Raw genomic sequence first — 23,083 nt, 5'->3', positions numbered from 1 at the left:
GGCTTCTGCCCTAGCCCAGGGAGAGGGCGCGTCTCCAGGCAGAGGGCCACTTATGAGCAGGGATTCCAGGAACCATGCAAGGTTGGGCCCTGAGGGAGATATGCACACATGGCCCAAGGGCAGGAGGGGCTGAACTGGGTTCTGGGCGGGGCCAGAGCTAGAGCCTTCGATGCTCAACCTGGGGGTCTGACTTTGACCCTGAGAGCTGGCGGTTTCTCAATGGGGCATCCCAAGCATGAATACCTTTGGGAGCGCCCTGCTCATCCTCCAGGGCGGGGAGGATGGGATCCTTTCTTGGTCTTTCACCAGAGCTGCTGCATATGTTCTGTGTGAGAGCAGAGTATTCGTTGAACACCTACTATGTGTCTGGCATCATTCTAGCTGGCAGGGTGCAGCAGTAAACAAAACAGACCCAAATCTCCTGCCTTTGAGGGGCTTACACCCTGAGTGGAAGAGGGACAGTACACGAGAGACGCTAAGTGAGAATATAATATATTAGTAAGCAGTAAGGAAAAATATGAGGGAGAAGAGGCCAGGGACAATACAAGAGGTGACACTGGAGCAAAGACGAAAGAAGTGAGAGGCTCCCATGGATACGGGGGCAGGGGGAGTCTTCTAGACACAAGCACAGGGAAATTTTTGTTGATGAAAACCATTGTGGCAGAGCTGGGAAGCCACAGGAGGTGGTAGGGCTTTTTTTTAAACAATTGTAAAATAGTCATAATGTACAATTTACCATTTCAACTATTTCTAAGTGTACAGCTCAGTGGCATCAAATATATTCAGATTACTGTGACCATCACCACTATCCACTTACGTAAATGTTTCATCACCCCAAAGTGAAACTCTATAGCCGTTAAACAGTGATGCCCCCAGCCTGCCTCCCCCAGCTCCAACAGCCACCATTCTGCTTTCTGTCTCTATGAGTCTGACTACTCTAGAAATCTCATGGAAGTGGAATCATACAGTATTTATCTTCTTGTGACTGGCTTATTTCACTTAGCCTAATGTCCTCAGGGTTTTTCCATGTTGGAGCAGATGTCAGAATCTCCTTTTTTAAGACTATAATATTCCATTGTATGGAGGGACCGCATCCTGCTTATCCATTCATAAGGTTTTAAGCAAGCAGCGACTCAGTATTTCTTGGCAGGAGATTGGATCTGGGACAGAGATGACCTCAGGACCCCAGGAGCCGCACTGGTTCTCTCTGCTCTGCCCGCTTCGTCTCTCTTTAGCTCCAGCTCTGCCTTGGTTCCCCTGATGAGGAGCTGCCCCTGCCACCAGTCTCCCGGGGGAATACAAGCTCCAGCAAAGATTGATGCGTGGGCTGGGGACCAGTCCCTGCAGGCTTCCTGGAAGAGGCAGTCTTAGTCCAGAAACCTGAAGACTGGAAAGGCAGAGAGGGTTGGGCAGAGGGAGACCTGGGGCTGGACCAGAGTGTCTGGGATGAGGAACCTGAGCTCAGAGATGGAGGGATGTGGGGACTAGGCTAGGGTTGCCTGGGTCAACATGCCTCCTTGGGACCTGCGTGAATCTCCCTGGCTTGGCAGGCATGGATGTTGGAAGGAGAGTAGAGGACTGATGGATGAGGGGTGTCATGGTCCAGGTGTGAGTGAAATACAGATCTTGCCTCCACTGCATAATCTGATGAAGCTACAAGGAAGCATCTTTAAACGTCTTCCTGGAGATGGTAGGATTTTGAGCTAGAAACTGAGAGAAGGGAGTGCTTTTTCTTGAGCACCTACTATGTGCCAGGCATGAGGCGTATGTTGCCTTGTGCAACTCTCTCTTTATCCTCTCATTCTTCCCTTTTTTCAGCTAAAGAAACTGAAGCTCAGAGAGGTAAAGGGGCTTGTCCAGGTCACACAGCTAGGGACTCAAGGAAACAGGATTCAGATCCATGCCAGAGGCCAAGTGCTAGATGTTTGTACTGAACGAGGGCTTGAAAGGTTAGGAAGGAGGTCAGGGTCCCACTCTTGAAGGGCAGGTGAGATCTTCCAAATCATCTCCTGCCTTTTCCAGGAGCCAAAGTTAGTGACTCCGGCTGTGGCCACAAACTATTTCCTGCAGATGATGCCCGATAACCAGGCCTGGGGTTAATTAATACATCGCTCCCCCAATTAAAAGCAGAAAGGAAGGAGATGTTGCATTCAATCAAGCCCCTTTCTCCTTCTCCTGCTGAATCCTAATTTGTGGACAGCTGTTTTAATTGTCTTCCCAGTGAGCCCAGCCCTGCTCAGGGCGCTGGGGCTGGAGAGGACAATCATATCCTTCTCAAACATCTATAATTATACCAGCTCCCTGGCTGGGAGGAGATACCTGAACAGGGAGGGGTGGGAGGAATTCAAAGAGGAAAGAGGATTTGAACGTCCCAAGCTCAGCAAGGATGATGTGGAGGTTGGGGAGGGGTCTGAGAGGCTAGAGGGAAGGAGGTGGTGGGGTGAGGGGACCAAGAAGAGGGTTATAGGAGCATGGTCTAGAAGTTATGGGCTGCCACTCCTGAGTCCTCCAGAGCTGGGTTCATACATAACCACTGACTCTGGGGCCTTGGTCAAGTCACTTAACCCTTCTGAGCCTCAGTTTCCCCATCTGAAAAATGGGGATGATAATGATCACACCTCCCTAAAGAGCTTGGCAGAGGGCCTTGTTAGAGACGATGATCTCTAACAAATAATGGAATACTAACAAGCACTCCATATTTGTCAGAGATCATCATCGTCATCATCAAAATTAAGGTGGCTCAGCTTCTGGTCTCTGGTGCTGATGCTGAGTCCTCATCACAGAATTAGCAGAGGGAGCAAGAACCTCTTGACAACTAGAGTCACCCACCTTCAGTGGAGGCAGGAGGAGCTGAGCTCCCCGTCTCTGGAGGTGTGCAAATGGGACACAGAAGTGTGGAATCTGGTGGCTGAACTTGACCTGATAATTCAGATCAAATTCTGATGGGAGCTGATGGACTCCCAGGGTCTTGGTCACGCCTGATGATCAGACCCTAAGTTCAAAATCCAGCTGTGTATGTATCTTGGACAAATGATGTCACCTTTCTGAGCCTCACTTTCCTCATCTGTCAAATGGAAGTGAGTGGATTAGAAACTGTTAGAGACAATGTCAGCATCAAGCTAGTAGATGCTCCTTAAAAGGTGTGATTATTATTTTTTAAACAAAGCTCCGTGGGTTTCCCCTCCTCCCTTCTGGGTTCACACTATCCTTCTCCACCTCTGCTTATTGGTATTCACCCCTCCTTCAGGGCGCAGCTGAAGGGCCAGGTCACCTCCTCTTCCCCCAAGTGGAAGGGACCCCTCCCCTTCCCAGTGCCCAGGGCCTGGCTCCCTTGGGTTTGTCTGAGCTGGTGGGGGTCTCAGACTGTGAGGACTAACCTACTGTATAGAGGAGTAAACCGAGGCTCAGAGAGGGGGAGAATTTTCCCAAGGTCACACAGCAAGTCTGACGGCAGAAACAGGCTCAGTCCCTTCTCCCCGGCTCCAGGTCCTGGCACTCACCTGTGTGTGGTTTCTCCCTTCAGGAAGGGGGTTCTCTGGGGTGGGCCCCAAACAAACCCTCATGTTGCTGCTTCTGGAATATGGGGACTCAGATATGCCATCAATTGCCTAGAGCCTCGGCTTCCCCACTTGTCCTGAGAATGCATTGCCCCCTTCATCACAGAGGATGGAGCCAATGGGATCCTAAGGGGGCCTCCTTCAACCCACCCAACCATGTGGCTCCTGGCAGGGTCTGAGGGGATCAGCGAGAAAGAGCGAGGGGCCAGAGTCCCCTGTGGAGAGGGAGAGCTGGTGGCCGCACCTACAGCCAACTCTCCTGGCTCCCAGTTCTCAGAGCAGATTCTCCCTCCATCCTCCCAGCCAGGGCCCCTCCCCACTTTGGCTCAGGACTGCCTGGCCCACCTGGGGCTGGTAGGGGTGGTGGGGAGCAGCACCTTCTCTGGGAAGCCTCCCTTGATTGCCTCAGGCTGGGTGAAACGCCTCCTCGATACCAGCCTAGGCCTTTACACTCAGAATAAAACAGACTCCCCACAGGACGGTGCTTCCTCAGGACCTTCCAGAACAAGGTTGGCCACTGGGGACTGTTCCTTTTTAAGAAAGAGTCCTACCACCCCAAAGAGTTTGAGTTATGTGGGAAAGAGCACAGCCTTGGGAGTCAGACAGTGCATGTGTGTGTGTGTGTGCTGTCTTTTCAGTCGTGTCTGACTCCATGCAACTCCATGAACTGTAGCCCACCAGGCTCCTCTATCCATGGGATTCTCCAGGCAAGAATACTGGAGTGGGTTGCCAGGCCCTCCTCCAGGGAATCTTCCTGACCCAGGGATTGAACCCATGTCTTGCATCTCCTGCATTGGCAGGCGGGTTCCTTAACCACTAACATCATCTGGGAAGCCTGGCCTGGGTTCAAACCCAGGCTCCACTGTGTGACTTTGGAAGGGTTACTGCCCTACACTGGGCCTGGGCCGCCGCCTCTGAGCAGTGGGGAGCTGAGGCTGGCAGAGTCCCCACCTGCCAGGATGCCTGCTGTACATGACAACTGACCACTGGGAAGGCACCTGGCCTAAATTGAGATGTGCTGTAATCATGTAAAATACATGTGGATTTCCAAGACTTAGCACAAAAAAGAATGTAAAATTTCTCATGAATAATTTTATACATGTTGAAATAATTTTTTGATATCTTGGGTTAAATAAAATAAATGATTAAAATTGATTTCACCTCTTAAATTTTTTTTTTTTTTTGGTTACTTTAAAAACATGGCGACAGGTAATTGAAAATTCCCTCTGTCTTCGCACGGGGCTCGCATTCTGTGTCTGTTGGACAGCGCCCTCTAGAGGATGATTACTGGGATCCGCGTTGGGGGAGAGGGGCTGTTGTGGGGCTGGAGAGGGCCTGACCTTGCCCACCCCTGGCTGCTGAGTAGCCCTGGGCCAGATTTCTGCATCAATAAGAAGAGCTGGTGGACCAAGGTCAGGGTTTTCAGTCAGTTGGGGGGCCTGTGGGCAGGGGGAGGCTGAGTGAAGGCAGATGGAGGCCAGCCCCTCCTTTCACCCTGATGGAAACCCATCGCTGCCCTTCCTTCCACCCGTGAGACCCACCGTACCATCTCCCATCCTCCTGTGGGACGGACTCACCCAGGCCTAGGAGGAGAAGTGCCATGGCTGAGTCATACAGCCCTGGTTCCAGGGCTGGCTCTGCCCTTCCTAGCTCTGTGATCCTGGGTGAGGGGCGGGGGGTGGCTCCTGGTGGGGGGAGCAAGCCCCTCTCCACACAGTAGCTCTGGATCTCCTTTCTCCACTGGCAGGAGGGAAGATGGTGGTTCCTTTCAGATTCCCATGGCTCAGGCAGGGACAGCTGGAGGGGGTTACAACAGCAGTGTCGCTCCCACTATCTCTTGGCCAGGAAGGTCACACTGCCAGTTACCTCAGATCCAACTGGGAGCCTCACCACTCTCCTCCTTCCCCCATCTGCAAAGGTGCTGGGCAGGTAGGGGGCGTGGATCAAAGCAGAATCCGGCTGTCCCCAGGGCCAGGGGCCAGTGGCTCACTCTGAGCACCTCCCAGTCCTCCTGGTGGCTCAGGTCCTCGGCGGCCCCCTTCAGTCCTGCCCGAGTTGGCGAGTCGGCATCAGCATTTAGCGAGCACCTACTATGTGCCAAGCACTGTTCTAGAAACGGGATATATCAGTAGACAAGACAGGCATCACCCCTACCTCCTGGAAGAAAAAGCAGACCATAAACATACATAAAATAAGTGTATTAGCTGTGCTGTCCAATACAGTAGCTGTTATCTACAATTTAATGGACATGAGTTTGAGCAGACTCCAGGAGATGGTGAAGGATGGGGAAGCCTGGCATGCTGCAGTCCATAGGGTTGCAAAGAGTCGGACACGACTTCGTGACTGGATGACAACAACCCCCTACAAGTGGCCATCTGCATTTAAGTTTTTTAAAAATATTTATTTTTGGCTGTGCTGGGTCTTTGTTGCTTTGCACAGACTTTCTCTAGTTGCAGCAAGCAGGGTCTATTATATGATTGTGGTGCACAGGCTTCTCATTGCAGTGGCTTCTCTTCTTGCAAGAGCATGGGCTCTAGGGCATGTGGGCTTCAGTGGTTGTGGCACATGGTCTTAGGTGCCCCTCAGCACATGAGATCTTAGTTCCTTGACCAAGGATCAAACCCGTGTTCTCTGTATTGGCAGGCCGATTCTCCTGGACCACCACAGAAATCCTTACATTTTAGGTTAAATTAATTTAAATGACGTAAAACTTAAAATTCAGTTCCTTATTCACACTAGTCATATCTCAGGTGCTCAACAGACACATGTGGCTGGTGGCCACTGTATTAGCTCAGATACAGACCATTTTCCTCATCACAGGAAGTTCTAGTGGGCAGCACTGAAAGTATGTTGGAAGGGAAGAGGGTTTCAAAGCTCTGGGTTGGGGCAAGAGATGCAGTTTTCTTTTTTATTTTTCAATGCAAATTGTATTTTGCAATTTCTCTTCTTTTTTTTAAATTTTTAATTAATTGTTTTGACTGCACAGCTTGTGGAATATTATTTCCCTGAACAAGGATCAAATCCAGGCCCTGGCACTGGAAGCACTGAGTCCTAACCACTGGACCAGGAAATTCCCAGGGATGCAGCTTTAAGTGAAGTGGTCAGGGTAGACCTCGCTGCACGTGCATGCTATGCTAAGTCACTTCAGTCGTGTCTGACTCCATGCAACCCTATGGACTGTAGCCCTCCAGGCTCCACTGTCCATGGGATTCTCCAGGCAAGAATACTCATGTGGGTTACCATTTCCTTCTCCAGGGGATCTTCCTGACCCAGGGATTGAACCCTCATCTCTTACGTCTTCTGCATTGGCAGGCAGGTTCTTTACCACTAGCACCACCTGGGAAGGCCTCAGGCCTCACTGAAGAGGTGACATTTCAGCAGAGCCCTGATGCAGGGGAAGGAAGGAGCCCAGTGATAATCTGGGTGAAGAGAGTGCTAAGCAGTGGGAACAGCAAGTGCAAAGGTCCTGAGGTAGGATCTCAGCTAAACATCCAAGGAACAGCAGAGAGGCCACTGTGTCAAGAATGGAATGAGCAAGGGGAAAAACAGAAGCTTTTCCTCCACAGGGGACTGGCTTGTCAGCCACTGTAAAGGCTTTGGTTTTTCGTCTTAGGGAGAGGGTGTTATGGGAGATTTGAGAGAGAGAGGGACTGATTGGTATTTTGCCAAATTTCCTCTGGCTGCTGTGTTGAAAATAAATGAATGAGGAGGGTGGGTGGTGGCAGGGAGGCCAGTGGCTCCCCCCGCTGTCATGGGCGAGAGGTTGTGATGGCTGGCCCAGCCTGGGGCAGTACAAGCGGGGAGAAGGGGCTTGATTCAGGAGATGTTCTGGAGACAGAACCCATGGAAATCCCCAGAGACCGAATGGGGGCATAAGGGAAAGAACAAAGGAGGCAAGGGAGACCCTACAGTTTTTGGGGGGCCGGGGCACTTGGAGGTCAAAGGTGGGTGGGCAAGTACCTTCCTCCAGGAGCCCATTGTGTTTCCTGCCCATTGGAAACAAGGACAGTCCCAGCTCTCAGTTGCTGACACACCACCCTTGACACGTGTTCAGTAACTCAAACAACATCTCCGTTCTTATTAAACTGGCTTTGTTACGCAACGGCAGTCAGTCCCTCGCAAACCTCAGAGAACATGGGCAGCCTGAACCCATGACCTTGGAGGTCAAGGATGTCACAGACATTCTCTTAGCCTGCAGGCTCATTGCTGGAGTCAAGTTCCATTTGGAAACCCTGTGTGTACAGCAGAAACAGCAGGATTTTATCAATCCTGACCCTCCCAAAGTGCTTGGGATCATGGGAGCGGGGTGGCAACAGGTGACCCCAGAGCAGGACCCCTGCTTCCAGTCAGGCTCTGTCTTCCTCCAGCTTCGAGGCAAGCAGTGCCAGGAGGGACCATGGGGGCTGCAAGGTGGGCTTGCCTGCCTGCTGGGTGGGGGCGCCTGGCAGCAGCAAAACAGACCTGGGGTGGCGGGGACCGACGGAGGCAACATTCCGTGGGTGACCTGCCGCTGCCAGGCATCTTTCCAGGGAGAGATAATCCGTCCTGAGAAGAGGAAAGAATTCTAATTACGTCTCAGGACAGTATTTGTTTGGAAAGACAAGAGACAGAACATATGGTGGGAGCTGCACCGAGTGGGGACTGGTTTTCCCATTTATCTGCTAGCGTGGTGGGGGTGGCCGAAGGGTGGGGCTCGTGCTGGGCCTGGGGAACCGCTGCTCCGTCTTTGGTGGGGAGCTGGACCTGGCTTGGGGTGGGGGGCGTGGGTGACGGGAGGCACCTGGGTCTCCCACCGTCCCCTGGGGGCCTTGAGAGGATGGAGACTGTACCACCTGTTTGGGGCATCTCACAGGTGCCAGGAAATGTGTAGTGAGGGAGCTCTGGTCCCTGCTGTCCTGCAGCTGCGACAGGCAGTGCCCGCAGCCAGCGGGTGTGTGTGACCATGACCAGGGTGTTGAGGGGAACCGACCCAGTGGGTCAGGGAAGGTCTTTCTGAGGGGGCCAGGTTTCAGCTGAGCTTTGAGTGACCTGCCTGGCCAAAGAGGCACCAAGGGAAGCACACTTCAGGCACTGGGAACAGCGGAGACCAAAGTGAGGCCTGTTCACAGGACAGAATGGAGACCAAGGGGAGGTGGGAGTGGCCTGCCCTCCAACCTGGGCAGAGGGGACCCCGGCAAGTTTCCTTGATTGAGGCGGAGGCTCAGGTCTGGTCTGGTTTCTCAAAGACAGTGCTGAATGCTGTGCCCTGGGATTGAGAAGACCCCCCCGCCAGGGCGGGGCAGGCAGAGAAATTGGGAAGAATTGATGAAAGCAGCAGCTTCCTTCCTGGCCTCCTGGCCTTCTTGCTCACACCTTCCAACCAAGCCCTCCTCGGATCCGTCACTACCCTCTCCAGACAATCTGGTGCCCGCGGTCTCGGGGGTCGAGGGCTGGCCCTTGTGGGACATTCGGGGCCCCCCGACCTCCTCCTTCATCCCCAAGTCTTGCCACCTGCCGCCACTGCCCAGCGCTCTTGCCCAGCCTCCCAGAGCTGGTCCAAGCGCCTCACCAGCAGCCAGACCACCCCGCCCCACCCCCGCCCCTCCCCTCCGCCCGCCCCCGCCACAGGCCCTGAGGTTTCCTGAGCCCTTGGCTACCCTTCCCCCGGTGTCTCCGCACAGCCCTGTTCACAGAGACGCCCCACGACATGACGGCGCGGACGGGCGAGGACGTGGAGATGGCCTGCTCCTTCCGCGGCAGCGGCTCCCCCTCCTACTCACTGGAGATCCAGTGGTGGTACGTGCGGAGCCACAGGGACTGGACGGACAAGCAGGCGTGGGCCTCGAACCAGGTACCGCCCGGGAGAGCCTTATCCGAGTGGGGCTGGGAGGATCCTGGCCCCCCCACTCCCCGGGAGGGGGTATGTCTCTGCCCCTCATCGTCTCTGAGGGGCACGGGCTCCAGCTGTGCTCGTCCTCTGCAGCCCCCAGCAGTCTCCCTCCCTTCCTGGAATGGAAGCTTGGTGGGGGGGTCGGAGTAGGGAGCGGAGCGAGGCTATGTACCTGGGATGCGCGCAGCTGGTAGGGCCCTGCAGGGAGCAGAGTCCCGCCCTTCAGGTACAGGTGGGGAAACTGAGGCCAGAGGGACGGAAGCTGGCTCCAGGTTACTGGGCAAGGCGCGTCTCCTGACTCACCTTCTCCAAGCCCTGGGGGCACTTGCTTTGTAGTGAAAGTGAAAGTTGCTCAGTCCTGTCTGACTCTTTGCAACACCATGGACTATGGGGTCCATGGAACACTCCAGGCCAAGGCCTGGTGTGCTACGATTCATGGGGTCGCAAAGAGTCGGACACGACTGAGGACTGATCTGATCTGAACCTTTCCCTTCTTCAGGGGATCTTTCCAACCCAGGGATCAAACCCAGGTCCCCCGCGTTGCAGGCGGATTCTTGCAAGCCCTCTAAATACAGGGCAGTCTTTGCCCAGTTCGGTCCCCCCCCCCACACACACACACGTGCATGCATGCCCTTCCACATACCTGCGGACACACGAGGCAGCCCAGTCACGGCACACGTGCACACTCACACACACACACACACACACCGTGGAGGCATATGCTACTGGTGTCCCCGCCCACCTGCCTGGCCAGCGCTATCACCACCACCAGCCCCACTGCCAGTCCCTGCAACACTGCCTGTGGGTTTTCTCTGGACCACAGAGCCTGCCGGCATGGAAGGCAGGCTGGGAAAGGGCTCCATCAACGGCTGACAGCAGTTGGAGGGTAAATACCCCAGCTCCCTCGCCCTTCAGTCGGGATAACTGAAGAGCATCCCCAGGTGCTCAGAGGGAGAAAGTTCAGTTGCCCACGGTGGTAACTGGCTTGAGGACATACCCAACCTTAACTTCCTTCGCTCTTTGGTATCACTCACTCACTCACCTCCTGGTGTTTCCTGGCATCACCTCCCAAATAAATCATTTGCACTTGAATCTTTGTCTCAAGGTCTGCTTCTGGGGGAGCAAACTAAGACACTCTCATTCTTACGCTTGTGTGTATATAGGTATTATGCAAACACATATGTGTCTGCTCACCTGTTCACATATGAACACATACATGACACACTCTTATATGCACACACAGGCATGCTCACACATTCTTGCATGTTTCATGAAATGGCTTCTAACATATTCACGAATACATATTAAAATCATCTGGCTCCCGGAGGTGTCCACTCCCCAGCACACTGGCTTAGAGGACTCGAGTGGTCAGAGAAAGCTCTCAGGCACAGAGTTGCGGGCTTTGCAGTTGGAAGCCTCTGAGGTTAGTTTGCAGGGGATAGTATGTGGGCAGGGCTCTGGCAGCATCTGTGCAAACAAACCTGAAAACAGGACGCATCCACAGATGGAGAGAGATGAAGTGTGCAGACAGACAGTCCTACAGACACGCCAAACCCGAATTACATTCTTGCCTGTTCACACCTACCCTCCCTGTGTATCTCCAAGTACCCTCCATATCAGAATGCATAGCGCATGTGCAGTCAGTTTTACAGATACCTCCTTTATCTTCCTTTGCTCTAACTCACCTCCATCCCTGAGTGGACGCAGAGCTGAAGGACTACCCCCCCCAGCCCCGCCTCCAGACCCGCGGTCCTTGGAGCATCACCTGCTGTCTCGAGAATCTTAGCTGTGGCCCATATCCCCATCCCGTGATGCTAACGCCTTGTCTCTGCTTTTTCTACCCTCCCGCTCCCAACAGCTAAAAGCATCTCAGCAGGAAGACGCAGGGAAGGACGCCACCAAAATAAGTGTGAGTTTTGATAATGACTTCTTACAAGGGCTCTAATGGAGGACACAGCTGTAATTTAAAAAAAAAAAAAATTGGTCTAGTTCAGCAGGGAGCTTTGGCAAGAAGATGGAGGAGAAGGAAAAAAGAAAAAAAGAAGGGGAAAAAATTGGCCCAGCTGTTTTTTAAAAGCCAGAGATTTTTCAAGTTCATTGAATGACAGGCACAAACAAATGATGGGGGAGAGAAGATGCATTCTCTCCTGTCGGGGCCAAGGCTCTGCATGCCTGATGCTTCGTGCCTGTCTCAGCAGCATTTTTTATTTGGGAAGCCAACGAGGAACTAATGAGACTGAGTCGGCTTTTTTCGGCCCATCACAAATGACGGCTGCGGCATCTCACGGTCACTTGGGTCATCTGGCTCCGGACGTGAGGCGGGACAGAGGAACTATAGCCGAAGGGTTTCAGGGCTGGCCGGGCCTTCTAATGCATTGACTCATTTTTATCATTGCTCCATCTCTCGAGGAAAGGGCAAGCTTTTGCCCATTTTACAGATGGGGCAGCTGAGGCTTAGAGGGGTCAAAGCCTTGCTGGAGGTCATGACTTGGCTGAGCCACATTGAGCTTTTGTCTCCAGGCTACACTGGAGCCCCATGAGGTAGGGCACCCAGGGGACTCAGGGAGTGCCAGTTTTTATAGAGAAGGGCGCCCCAAGCAGAGTCTGGAAGAGGCTGAGGAGAAGGGACTGACCTGGTGATACGTGTGGCCATGGGACCAGGTTGGGTTTGTGCATGGGGCATGCAATCAGCCTGGCAGGAGGCTGGGAGTCAACTGGACACATGCCCAGAAGATGCAGGTGCCCACAGGGGTATGGATGCATGTTGGTGGGAGTGACCTCCAGATTCACTCTTTTCTGCTGCTCCTTCCCAAGCCCATCAAGGACTTGTTGGGGAGCTCAGGGCCCCAAGGCCACTTAGACACAGAGGATCACCTACAGCAGAATTCACAGTGTAAAGAGTGGGCACCAGGAGGCGTGAGGTGTCATGCCAGGCCCTGGAGGTGGCAGAACAGAGGCCGGGAGGCTGGGAGGGAGGCTCCCACGGAGGCTCAGACAGGAGATGGGCAGATGACAGAAGAAAGGCCTTCAAAGCATCATTTGTGCTATCTACCCTCAGGCCCTTTCTGAGCTGGGAAAATGTAAATCATTTCTGGCTCAGGGCGGCTGCTGGCCCACCGACCCTGGCCCCTTACCCTCATCCTCTGCCAATGGCACGCCCATGTGTAACATCTTGTTTCTTGTCCAAACACCCATCAGTTAAGCCTGGCCAGGTGGAGACCTCTGTGTACATTAATATACCCTGTTCATGGCAACTCTCTCACTGATGATTTTGCTTGGGGTTTAAGAAGCATCTAACGCAAAGGAGAAAATAATCTAATTGACTTAGAGGATTAGAATTCAAGGCTGCTGGGCCCCACGTGAGGGGCATGCAAAGATGCTAATTAGTTAAATAAAATAAATGTACTCAGCATGATCGTGCAATGCCCACCCCCACCCCAATCCCTGGCGATTCCTGCACCAGCTGGGGCTCTGGTTAGGAGATTCCCAGACAAACACAGACCCATTTCCATGTGCAGAGAGCATCTTTCCTGTGATAGTTCTTAAGTACATGGACGCACAGTTAGCGGACATCTGTGAGCAGCAGCACACCCTAGGTTCCTGCAGCCCGAGAGAAGGCTCAGATTTCTCCATGGCCTTCAAGATTCTGTGCAGCTCACTCTGCTCACCCTCTGGGCCATCTCATCTGTTGGACCTGGTTCCCCTGTCCCTCCCAACCCTGGCTGCCTCCCAGCCTCGCATTCCTTCCTACCTTCTGACATTTACACAGGCCAGTCCCTTGGCCTAGAAAACAGTTCCTTTCTCTTCCTTCAGAACTCAGCTCATCAAGCCTCCCTGGACCCTGGGACTCAGCCGGCGCCCCTTCCTTCTCCTTGCTGGCTACATTTTTGTCTGTCTTTTTTTGTCTGTCTTTTGCCTGAAGACATTTCAGGCCTGTCTTCCCTGAAGACAGTGTGGCTGGGACTGCGCCTGCCTGATTTCTGGAGCCTGGCACCGTGCCTGGCAGGTAGTCAGCGCCCAATAAATATTTACCAAGTGACTGCCACACACACACAAACACACACCCAGGCCAATGGCAGCACAAAGCCAGACACAGATTTTGATACACGGACATGCCAACACCATACTCATCGTGCCTGTGCGTGTATGTGTACAGGGGTCATGTGGGAAGGTGGGGCCTGGGAACGAAGGCCTTGTGCCTGCAGGAGCCAGATGAGCCATGCAGGAGTGCTGGCCCCAGAGTCCCATGTCACCTAAAACTCCGAAATTCCAGGAAGTATCTCCCAATTTTTTAAAAAATTTATTTTATTTTTGGCTGTGCTAGGTCTTCGTTGCTGCATGCGGGCTTTCTTTAGTTGCGGTGAGCGGGGCTACTCCCTACTTGCTTCTCATTGTGGTGGCTTCTCTTGGTGCAGAGAATGCGCTCTGCTCAGCAGTTGTGGCACACAGACTTACTTGCTCTGAGACATATGGGATCTTCCCGGATCAGGGACTGAACCCGAGTCCCCTGCATTGCAAGGTGGATTCTTAACCACTGAACCACCAGGGAAGTCCCTGATTTTTTAACTCTTGGGGCCTAATTTGATTTTTGAAAAACTGTGGAAGACAAACAGCTCAGTCTTCTGGCTGGGCAGCGTCAGCACCTTGGGGGCCCCAGGTTCAGAGTAGGAAGTAAAATGAGTCTCCGGGGGTTTGGTGGAGGCAGGGCTCCATCGTGGGTGCGGTAACCCCTTGGGTTCACCATGGTGGCCCTGGGGAGGTTGAGATGCGGCAGCGCTGAATGCAGGGGTAGGGCAGGGAGGACACGTGGGGCCAGCGCCAAATGTCCCAGGGCCACTCGAGTCCTCGTCCAGCTTTGCCCCTCCCTGGGCCTCTCTTCCCCCGCTCACTGCTGTCTAACAAATATATGAACAGCGCTATGGAAACTGTAAAGTCCTCTGGATTCGGCCGTGTAAATGACAGTGGTTACTAGAGTGGAAACTTTATATGAATTTTCAAATCACATGATTCCTATTCCCAGAATTGGGGGTGGAGGGGTGTGGAGCAGGGAAAGGAGGCCCAGCTTTGCAGAAAACGGGAGAGGGAATGAAAAGAGCTCAGAATCTCATAAGGAGATCGTTTAAATTACAGGCACCTGTAATAATAGCATTGATAACAATAATAACAAGGCAGCTAACATTTATTGAGTGCTTGCCATATGTCAGGAACCATGATGAGTACTTTACAATGTGATTTATCTCATTTAACTTGAGGCCTGGGGAAGGATCCCCTGGCCTTAAAAATTATCTCGCTTGGGAGCTTGTATATGCTGAGGATTCCCTCATCAGGACCTCATTCCTGGGGCTCAGATAAATTCTGCCTGTGTCCATTTTCAAGTTCTGGAAGTCTTTCTTTTGAGTTCACTGAAGTGCTGTGTTTTGGAATTAATTTCCCCTTAACTAACAATTTTGTAAGTAGAGATGGCCCACAACTGCTGAATTTGAAAATAAGGTGAAATTCTCCACATGCATCCTCTTTCCCAGGAGGCTCACCTGCCTTTGTTACTGTTAGTCCCTTCTTTGGTCTAACTGCAGTTGTTTGTGCTGTAGATTCATGTAACCTGTTTCAGTCCAAAACAGCCATGGGCAGCCTGGGTCCCAGTATACATGTGGCCTTGTGCTCCTGCCCTGCTAGCCTAAGCCCTGCCTCCTCTCCAGCCAAGCCCTACAAGCCAAGCGGCAGCCAAAGAGGCCTCAGAAAGCACGCTGCAGCCCCCACAGCATGTAGGATCTTCCCGGACCAGAGATCGAACCAGTGTCCCCTGTAATGCAAAGGGAAGCCCCTGATTTTTAACTGTTGGGACCTAATTGGATTTTTGAAAAACTGTGGAAAGCAAACAGCACCTCCCAACCCCGGGCCCCCAAATCTGCATAAATGGTTAAAAGGAGGCAGCAGTATTTGTCAGATCAAGCCCCTGCCTGCCTTGCCTGCCCACCCCATACATGTAATACATGCATGAATACTGCATGGTTTCTGATGCAGGGAGTGGGGGCTGGGGACGAGAGCAGCACACGAGCTCTGCATTCTTCATGAAGGATTAACAGGCCAAGCAGTGGGTCATGGTGTACTATGACTTTATTTTCTGTACAAGACATTTCTATATTTCCTTGAAAATTCTTGCAGTGATCCACGGTATACAAAGGGCATGGAATTCTGCAGTCTGAAAGGGAAGCAAGATTCATGTGGAGTCGAAATCACTCCATGCATCTTGGGAATCCCTTGAAATAGGCACAGAGCAGCTGGCCTTTGGCTGAGGCCCCAAAGATTACTCTGTGAAGGCCATGGTCACACACACCCAGTCCCCACTCTCAGGGTACTCCCAGCCGGTGTGGCAAATGGATGATAACTCAACCATCACACATGATAAAAAGTAAAATTACAGCTGTGACTATCAAAATAAGAAGGAGTGCAGCCAGTCACAGAGGACCTGACCTAGTCTGAGGGGTCTGGAGGGCTTCCTGGAGGAGGTGTTCTTTGAAGTGAGCACTGGAGTGTAGGGGGGTTGACTTGGAGTAGAGGGAACTTCTCTGAGTGTGTGTGTGTGTGTGTGTGTGTGTGTGCTGGAGGAACTGCTGGAGGTTGGTGGGTGAGGGAAAGGAGAGGATTCCCCCAGCAGCCACTATGGGGAGCCACCACAGGAAGGGTTCTAAGTTGGAGCCATTTTGGAAAGATATGTCTGACTGTCTTAGGGGGATGGATTGGAAGGAGCCAAAGAAGGCAATGGCAGCCCACTCCAGTATTCTTGCCTGGAAAATCCCATGGATGGAGGAGCCTGGTAGGCTTCAGTCCATGGGGTCGCTGAGTCGGACATGACTGAGCTACTTCACTTTCACTTTTCACTTTCATGCACTGGAGAAGGAAATGGCAACCCACTTCAGTGTTCTTGTCTGGAGAATCCCAGGGACAGGGCAGCCTGGTGGGCTGCCATCTATGGGGTTGCACAGAGTCGGACACAAGTGACATGACTTAGCAGCAAAGCACTTTGGAGAGACCCTGGGGGAGGCTGGGATATTGCCCTGGCCAGTGTGTGGGGATTGGGTTCCGGAGAGAAAGGAAGGACCAGTGTTGTTTAGCAGGAAGATCAGTGGGATTCAGAGACAGATTGTGCCCGTGTGAAGGGAGATATGGGGGTCATGACTTGGGAGGGTCTGGCTGCAATGGGTGAGGCCTTCTGGGGCCCAGATTTGGGGAGACTCTGAGTTGGTGTCTGGCCTTGCCAAAGTGAAAGTGAAAGTTGCTCCGTCGTGTCTGACTCTTTGAGACCCCATGGACTATACAGTCCATGGAATTCTCCAGGCCAGAATACTGGAATGAGTAGTCATTCCCTTCTCCAGGGGATCTTTCCAACCCAGGGATCGAACCCAGGTCTCCTGCATTGCAGGCGGATTCTTTACCAGCTGGGCACTGGTGAATTGCCTGGGTGTTCCTGATGAAAGCTCAGGAGTGGCAGAGCTCAGAGCCCGGCCTGGGGAAAGGACCTCCTGACCCTCTGCTCCCCACCCGGCACCTTCTCAGGGTTACCAAGTCACTCTTAGGCTGAGGACACATGGAGGAAAGGTCTGGCACCATGGATTAATTTGCCATCATCCACTTTTCCTGGTACAGCTCGGGAGAAGGATCCCAGCCCACCCACCTGATGGTCTGTGGGCTCCTGCCGTGTCCAGCGAGGCCTGGGCCGTGGGCAGGCAAGAAGGAGGCTGAGCTTGGTCATGGCGTGGACTGGCCACCTTGTCTCTTTCAGCATAATTAGGTGCTTAATTGCACTGCTAAGGCCTGTCGATGCCCGTGGCCGAGGCCGAGGCGATTATGATTTACAGCCAGGCCTCCACGTGGGGGTCTCTCTGCCTCACAGCCCCATGCTGGGGGGCTGGGCTGCAGGATTTTTCTGCCCAGTCTGTGAATGTTGAAATCCAACAGGCTGCTCCACCATCCCCATGAAGCCTGGGTAAGATGATGGCTCTCTCACGTAAGAGATGCTTCTGAGGAAGGGGCCAGGCTGCCCGAAGACATGGAAGGCTGGAGGCCTAGGGAAAGACAAGGGAGGGCGGGTGGAAAGACAGACTTGTTTACTGGTCCTGGGAGAATCCCCAGGGATATGATTAGGACCTGGTTCTTGTCACCAGCTAGGTGGCCTTGGGCAAGTCACCTTACCTCTCTGAGCCCTGTTTCCTGACCCTTACAATGGGTATCCCAATGTGCCTATATCTTGGTATCCCAGTAATGCCTACATCTTGGGGTTATTTATTATGGGATTTAAATAAAGTGTAGACTCTAGCACATCATCTCCCAGGGATCAAGCGCTCCATAAATATTAGCTACCAGCTCTGCTGTTAACTGTTGTTACTGTTTTTATTATTTGCTTTCTCTGGGTGGTGCTTACAGATGTAGATCCCCAGGACTGATGTGTGTCCTCTCCCGTCGTTCTGGTGTAAGCCGGCTCCCCTGGGTGCTTGGTTACGGATGTAAGGTCTGGGTTCTCCCTTAGATCTGGAGCCTAGGTGGGAGTTGCAGGGGTCTGGCTGGCTCGCAGCTGTATCCCCCAGCGCCTGGCTTGGAGTGGGTCTCGCTCATGGTCTTGTCGAATGAAAGGATGAATCCAGCCCAAGAAAACTGAGGCCAGGGTGCTCGGGACAGGTCAGTGTCAGATCCAGCCTCCCAGCACTGTTTGCTGTTCTCCTTGTCTCCCTTCTCCTCCCTGGGTCGGGGAGGTCACACACAGGGGTGATGGGGTAGGAGGGAGCCAGTGACCAGGGCTTCCGGTCCAGGGAAGGGAAAGTGCAGGCAGAGGGATGGGCCATGCATGGTGCTCCCTCCCCAGCGCTCCTCCCAGCGCTTCACATTATTACTCCATTAGCGCCTTGTAGGGTTGACAAATGAAGGATAATTAATATCCGTGAGGGAAACAGATGTTGAGGTAATTCACTCCCCGCTGCGCATTTGCAATGGCATCTCCTAACTCGCCTGAGAGCGTGGCAGGGCCCCAGGACCTCTCTGTGTCCTTGGTCAGAGGTGATGGAACCAGCAGGGCTGATGGCCTCCAGCTGGGCCCTGCCCCAGTACCTTGGAGGAGGGGGTGTCCCACACCCAGGGGGCCAACTGGAAGAGTCTCTCACTGCTTGCTCTACAGGGAAGGTGGGCAGTTCTGCCTCTGTCCCACCTCCTGCCTCCTGCTGTGCCATAAACCCATGTACTCTTGCTTTGTGGGGGATGATGACCAGCCAGGAAGGTCAGAATAAGAGAGGGTGAGCCAGGCTCCTAGCAGCTGCCCAGTGCTGTCTTCCCTTCCGGAGCCTGGGACGTGCCCTGTGGCCCTGCTACCTCTGGGTGACCCTCTGTGGGCCCATCACACCTTTGAAGGGTTAGAGTGTGCAAAGGCAACCTGGGTTCACTGACTTGATGCCCATGGGAAAGCCACATCTTTCAGAGGCTTAGCTTCACCATCTGTAAAGTGGGTATGATCATATATATGTGACCCAAAATTAACAAGCATGATATCTGGGTACCACTTCATTTGGAGAAAGGAGGGACTAGAGTAAGTCCATTTAAACACTTATACATTTTCTTTTTTCATTATTATTATTTACAGGGTACCAGGCTCTGGAGTGGTCACTGAGATGGAAAAGATAGATATCATTCCTGCCCTTGTGGAGTTTATAGTTTAGTCAGAAAAACAAAAATCAAGTAAACAGACAAATATTTGGTTCTCCAGTTGTGATGAGTGTTAGGAAAGAAATAGACAGGAGGATGTGATGGAGGGCTTCTTGGAGGAGGTGATGTGTGAGAATGAATGGGAGTCAAGGAGGTGATGGGAGACAGCATCCTGGCAGAGAGACCAGCAAAGGCTGTGAGGTCAGAAAGAGCCTGGAATCCAGGAGGAAGGAACCAGAGAAGCCAGAGCCAATTAATAGGATGATTAGAAGTCACGTGTGTGAGGGCCCAGCTGCATGGTGAACACATCACCTCAGATACCATCCTCTTTCTCACCCTGGCCTCCTCACTGCAAGGGTGATCAGCAAGGGTGTCCTCCTACAGAATATGGGTTGTGGCAAGAACAGGCAGACTGGGTATCTGTCCTCATCACCACCCCCCCAGGAGAGAAGGACCAGTTGGGCTCCGGACTGAGGCCACCAGTCTGAAGCTCACTCAGCTCCATCCTGGCCCTGGCAAGCCTGCAGTGCCAGCTGGTAATGACATCACTGAGCAGGGGGTCGCAGCTGGCTATTAGGGACTGTTTTCCCCTGTTCTGTCTAGATTGAGTGGGGGCTGTAGGAGGGGCTTCTTTTGGCTCTAAGGAAGAAGGGGACAAGAACGATGGAAGCCCCCTTTTACAACACCCCCAATTTATAGGCCAAACTTCGCTTTTATTTCAGCTTTTTATTTTGAATTGCAGACTCAGAGAAAGTTACAAAGAGATCACAGAGTCCCCTGTCCTCATCTAGCTTCCCCAGTGATGTATCTCATATGACTGTCCAACTGCCTTTTCCCTCTTCATTGAAAAAATTCACAGCAGCTTTATAGTTGTGGCAGATTTATTAAGAAGAGCTCTAGTCTGAAAGCTACCCACATGTCCATCAACAGATGGCTGGATAAACAGATTGCGGTATATCCATGTGATGAAATACTACACTGCAATAAAAAGGAACAAATTGAGCCAGGCAACATGAAGGAATCTCACTGATAGTATGTTGTGTGAAAGAAGACACATACAAATGAGTTCAAGAACAGGGGAAACTAGTCTAGGGTGATAAAAATCAGAGTACTAGGTAACCTAAGGGGGTGAGAATTGACAAGGAGGGGCCACTAGGCTGCACTCCAGAAGGCTGTAAACGTCCCATGCCTTGCTCTGGATGGTGGTCACACCCAGCATACATGTGAAATTTCATTAAGCTGTGTGTGCCTTATTGTATATAAACTATATTTCAATTTTAAGTAAAAATTTAAAAACCCCATCCAATAAGTAAATGAGCAAAAAGCCAAAATATGAAGACAAATATCACAGTCTTGCTCCTCCTGCACCCCACCTCCACTGGAGTGAGCTATTATTAGCATCCTAATATATTTGTGATCAGCCTTTATTTTATTTTGACAAATAAGGCTAAGAATTCACTTTGCAGTCTACCCCAGCCCTTCCCTGGGCTCTGCTTCAGAAACAACCATAGCTTTGAGGCCACACTGTGTTCCCTGGTGTCTGTTTTCAAACTTGCCTGCACACAAGTCACCAAAACCAGTGTAGAGTGTTTTCGTGCCTTTCTTTGCAGAAATGACATCATAGGGCAAGAGTTTTGCAATGAGATCTTTTCACCCCATGTATCCCTGAGCTCTAATACGGCTAGTTCTAGCTTATGGTTTTTCACTGCTATGCAATATTCCACTGAATGAACTGACCAGCACCTGTTCATGTGATCTGTTGATGGACACTTAAGTTGCTTTGCTTTTCTGCTGTTGAATTCCACAAGCCTTGATGGGAGTGTCCCTGGGGCCCCACCCGCGGAGCGGGCCCTGGATTCCAGTGGCCAAGGTTACTGTCTCTGTGTCGCCCCCAGGTGGTCAAGGTAGTGGGCAGCAACATCTCCCACAAGTTGCGCCTGTCGCGCGTGAAGCCCACGGACGAAGGCACCTACGAGTGCCGTGTCATCGACTTCAGCGACGGCAAGGCCCGGCACCACAAGGTCAAGGCCTACCTGCGGGTGCAGCCGGGGGAGAACTCCGTCCTGCACCTGCCCGAGGCCCCACCTGCCGCGCCCGCCCCGCCGCCCCCCAAGCCCGGCAAGGAGCTGCGGAAGCGCTCGGTGGACGAGGAGGCCTGCAGCGTCTAGACTGATGCCCAGCTCGCCGCCGGCCTGCCCTGCGCCCCTCTGGCTGTATCGAGTGTGCGAGGAGCCGCTGGACCGCCGGGGACGGGGCTGCCCGGGTCCAGCTCCTCCCCCTCCCCGAGACGGCCCGTGGCCCCCTCCTCGGCCCTGCGCCCACCACCCCTCAGCTCAGCATGTAAGCCCCGCCCAACCCTCCCCCTTCAGACCCCCGCCACGACCTGGCTCGGAGAAGGTGGCCCGGGGCACCCAGGGGACAGCCGCCCCGGAACGCTGGGCTGGGGCACCAGGCCGGGACCGAGCCGCCCCCGTCTGTCACCAGCTTCGGTTGAGTCCAGTGTTTCGCTTTGCTTGCTTGTCTCCCATCCCGTCCCAAGCCGGGGGCCTCCCAGCCTTATTCTCCCTCCTTCCTCCCATCCCCTGCTTGGACCCCGGGGGCGTGGAACGGTGACCTCTCCCAAATGTGGACTTGAATCTTCTGAGCAGAACCAGGGCCTCTGGTGAAGGAGTGAGGCACAGAGCCCCCCAGGAGAGCCGTGACCCCTTGGCCAAGTGGCTCACAGGGGCCCTGGGAGGACAGGGAGACTGCTCCCACCGCCTCCAGTCATGTTCAGTCTCCTCCCACTAAGAACCAGCCCCTTGTCCCACCCACCAGGGAGGCGGGGGACCCTGGATCTGCCCCTTCACATGGCAGGTCAGAAGGAGGGCCTTTCCCTTCTGACCCCTTGGCCCCAGGCAGAGTCTTGCACCAGCGGGACCCTTTGGAGGGTCTTCGAGGCTCTGCAGGAGCCCCCTCTGCCAGCTCCTACCATCCCAGCCCCCTCCCAGGACCCATGCCGAACCCCCCCTCAAGGGCCTGGCGCTGTTGGGAGCCAAGGGCCCCCCCATACCAAATCCTTTCACAATTCCTGAGCAGGGGGGCACCCACCCCCTTGGTGATTTGTAAATATTTCTACTGAGCCCCACACCCCCTCAGAACTGGCTGGAACCTCTGGCCGCCCCTCAGCGATGGAGGCGGGGGATGTGGGAGAGGCCTAGGCTTTGCCTGGGGGGGTGTGGGTTACCCTGTACACATGATCCAGTCCGTGACTACCAGCCAACCTGAATAAAGCGATTTAAAAAAAAAAAAAAACCCTGGGCAGAGTCTTTCTGGGGCATTCACCTCTGGGAACAGTGCGGCCAGGGAGGGGGAGATGGGGCGGGGGGAGGCCAGCCCACACCGCGCCTCACTCAGTCCCTTCTCACGCCTGCTCTCGGCCCCCCAAGCACAGAACGAACTCCAGTGGGGGCTCAAGGAGAAAGAAAACCAGCTCTCGTCCAGCGCCAATCCAATTACCAGGCGCTCGAATGATTCTGATTTTGAGATCATTACCCATACAGAAGCGAACAAAAAACATGTTTATACTGTTTTGTGAATAAATAACTTATAAATGAAGTAAGGGTGAGTTACCAGCTCACCAGGCAACCCCAGAAAAGAACCCCCTGCCTTGCCCATGTGTCTTCCAGATTACCCCCTCTTCTCTCCCAGAGGGAACCACCACCCTAATTTTTAAGGTAATCCCATTCTCAGTGTTCTTTTTTTTTTTTTTTTTTACAGTGTTACTACCTATATGTATATCATCTTAAATAATATAGTTGAGTTTTGTCTACATTTTTAGAACTTTATACGCATGGAATTATACCCTATCTGTTCTTTCATACACTGCTATGTTTGTGAGATTCACCTAGATTATTTCATGTGTCTGTAATGTGTCCATTTTTATTACCGTTCGACTATCCTACAACTTATCAATTTATGCATCCATTAA

The 23,083-nt window shown here is 52.9% G+C and overlaps 1 protein-coding gene across 1 annotated transcript in view; it reads left to right on the top strand.

The window, feature by feature from the left end:
• VSTM2L (V-set and transmembrane domain containing 2 like) overlaps positions 1–22,407 on the top strand; it is a 39,000-nt gene extending 16,593 nt beyond the window's left edge. The window contains exons 2-4 of the mRNA XM_086330881.1: positions 9,218–9,387; positions 11,285–11,335; positions 21,009–22,407. Coding sequence (XP_086187007.1) covers positions 9,218–9,387; positions 11,285–11,335; positions 21,009–21,281 — 494 coding nt within the window. The 3' untranslated portion in view covers positions 21,282–22,407. The remainder of the gene's footprint in view (positions 1–9,217; positions 9,388–11,284; positions 11,336–21,008) is intronic.
• The last annotated feature ends 676 nt before the right edge of the window (positions 22,408–23,083 follow it).

The sequence above is a fragment of the Bos grunniens genome, chromosome 13, assembly GCF_055505025.1.
Source record: "Bos grunniens cultivar Pamir isolate PY7600 chromosome 13, Bosgru_T2T1.0, whole genome shotgun sequence".
Taxonomy (NCBI): Eukaryota; Metazoa; Chordata; class Mammalia; order Artiodactyla; family Bovidae; genus Bos; species Bos grunniens.
Note: the sequence above shows the minus strand (reverse complement) of the source record. Positions and strands in the feature narration are given on the sequence as shown.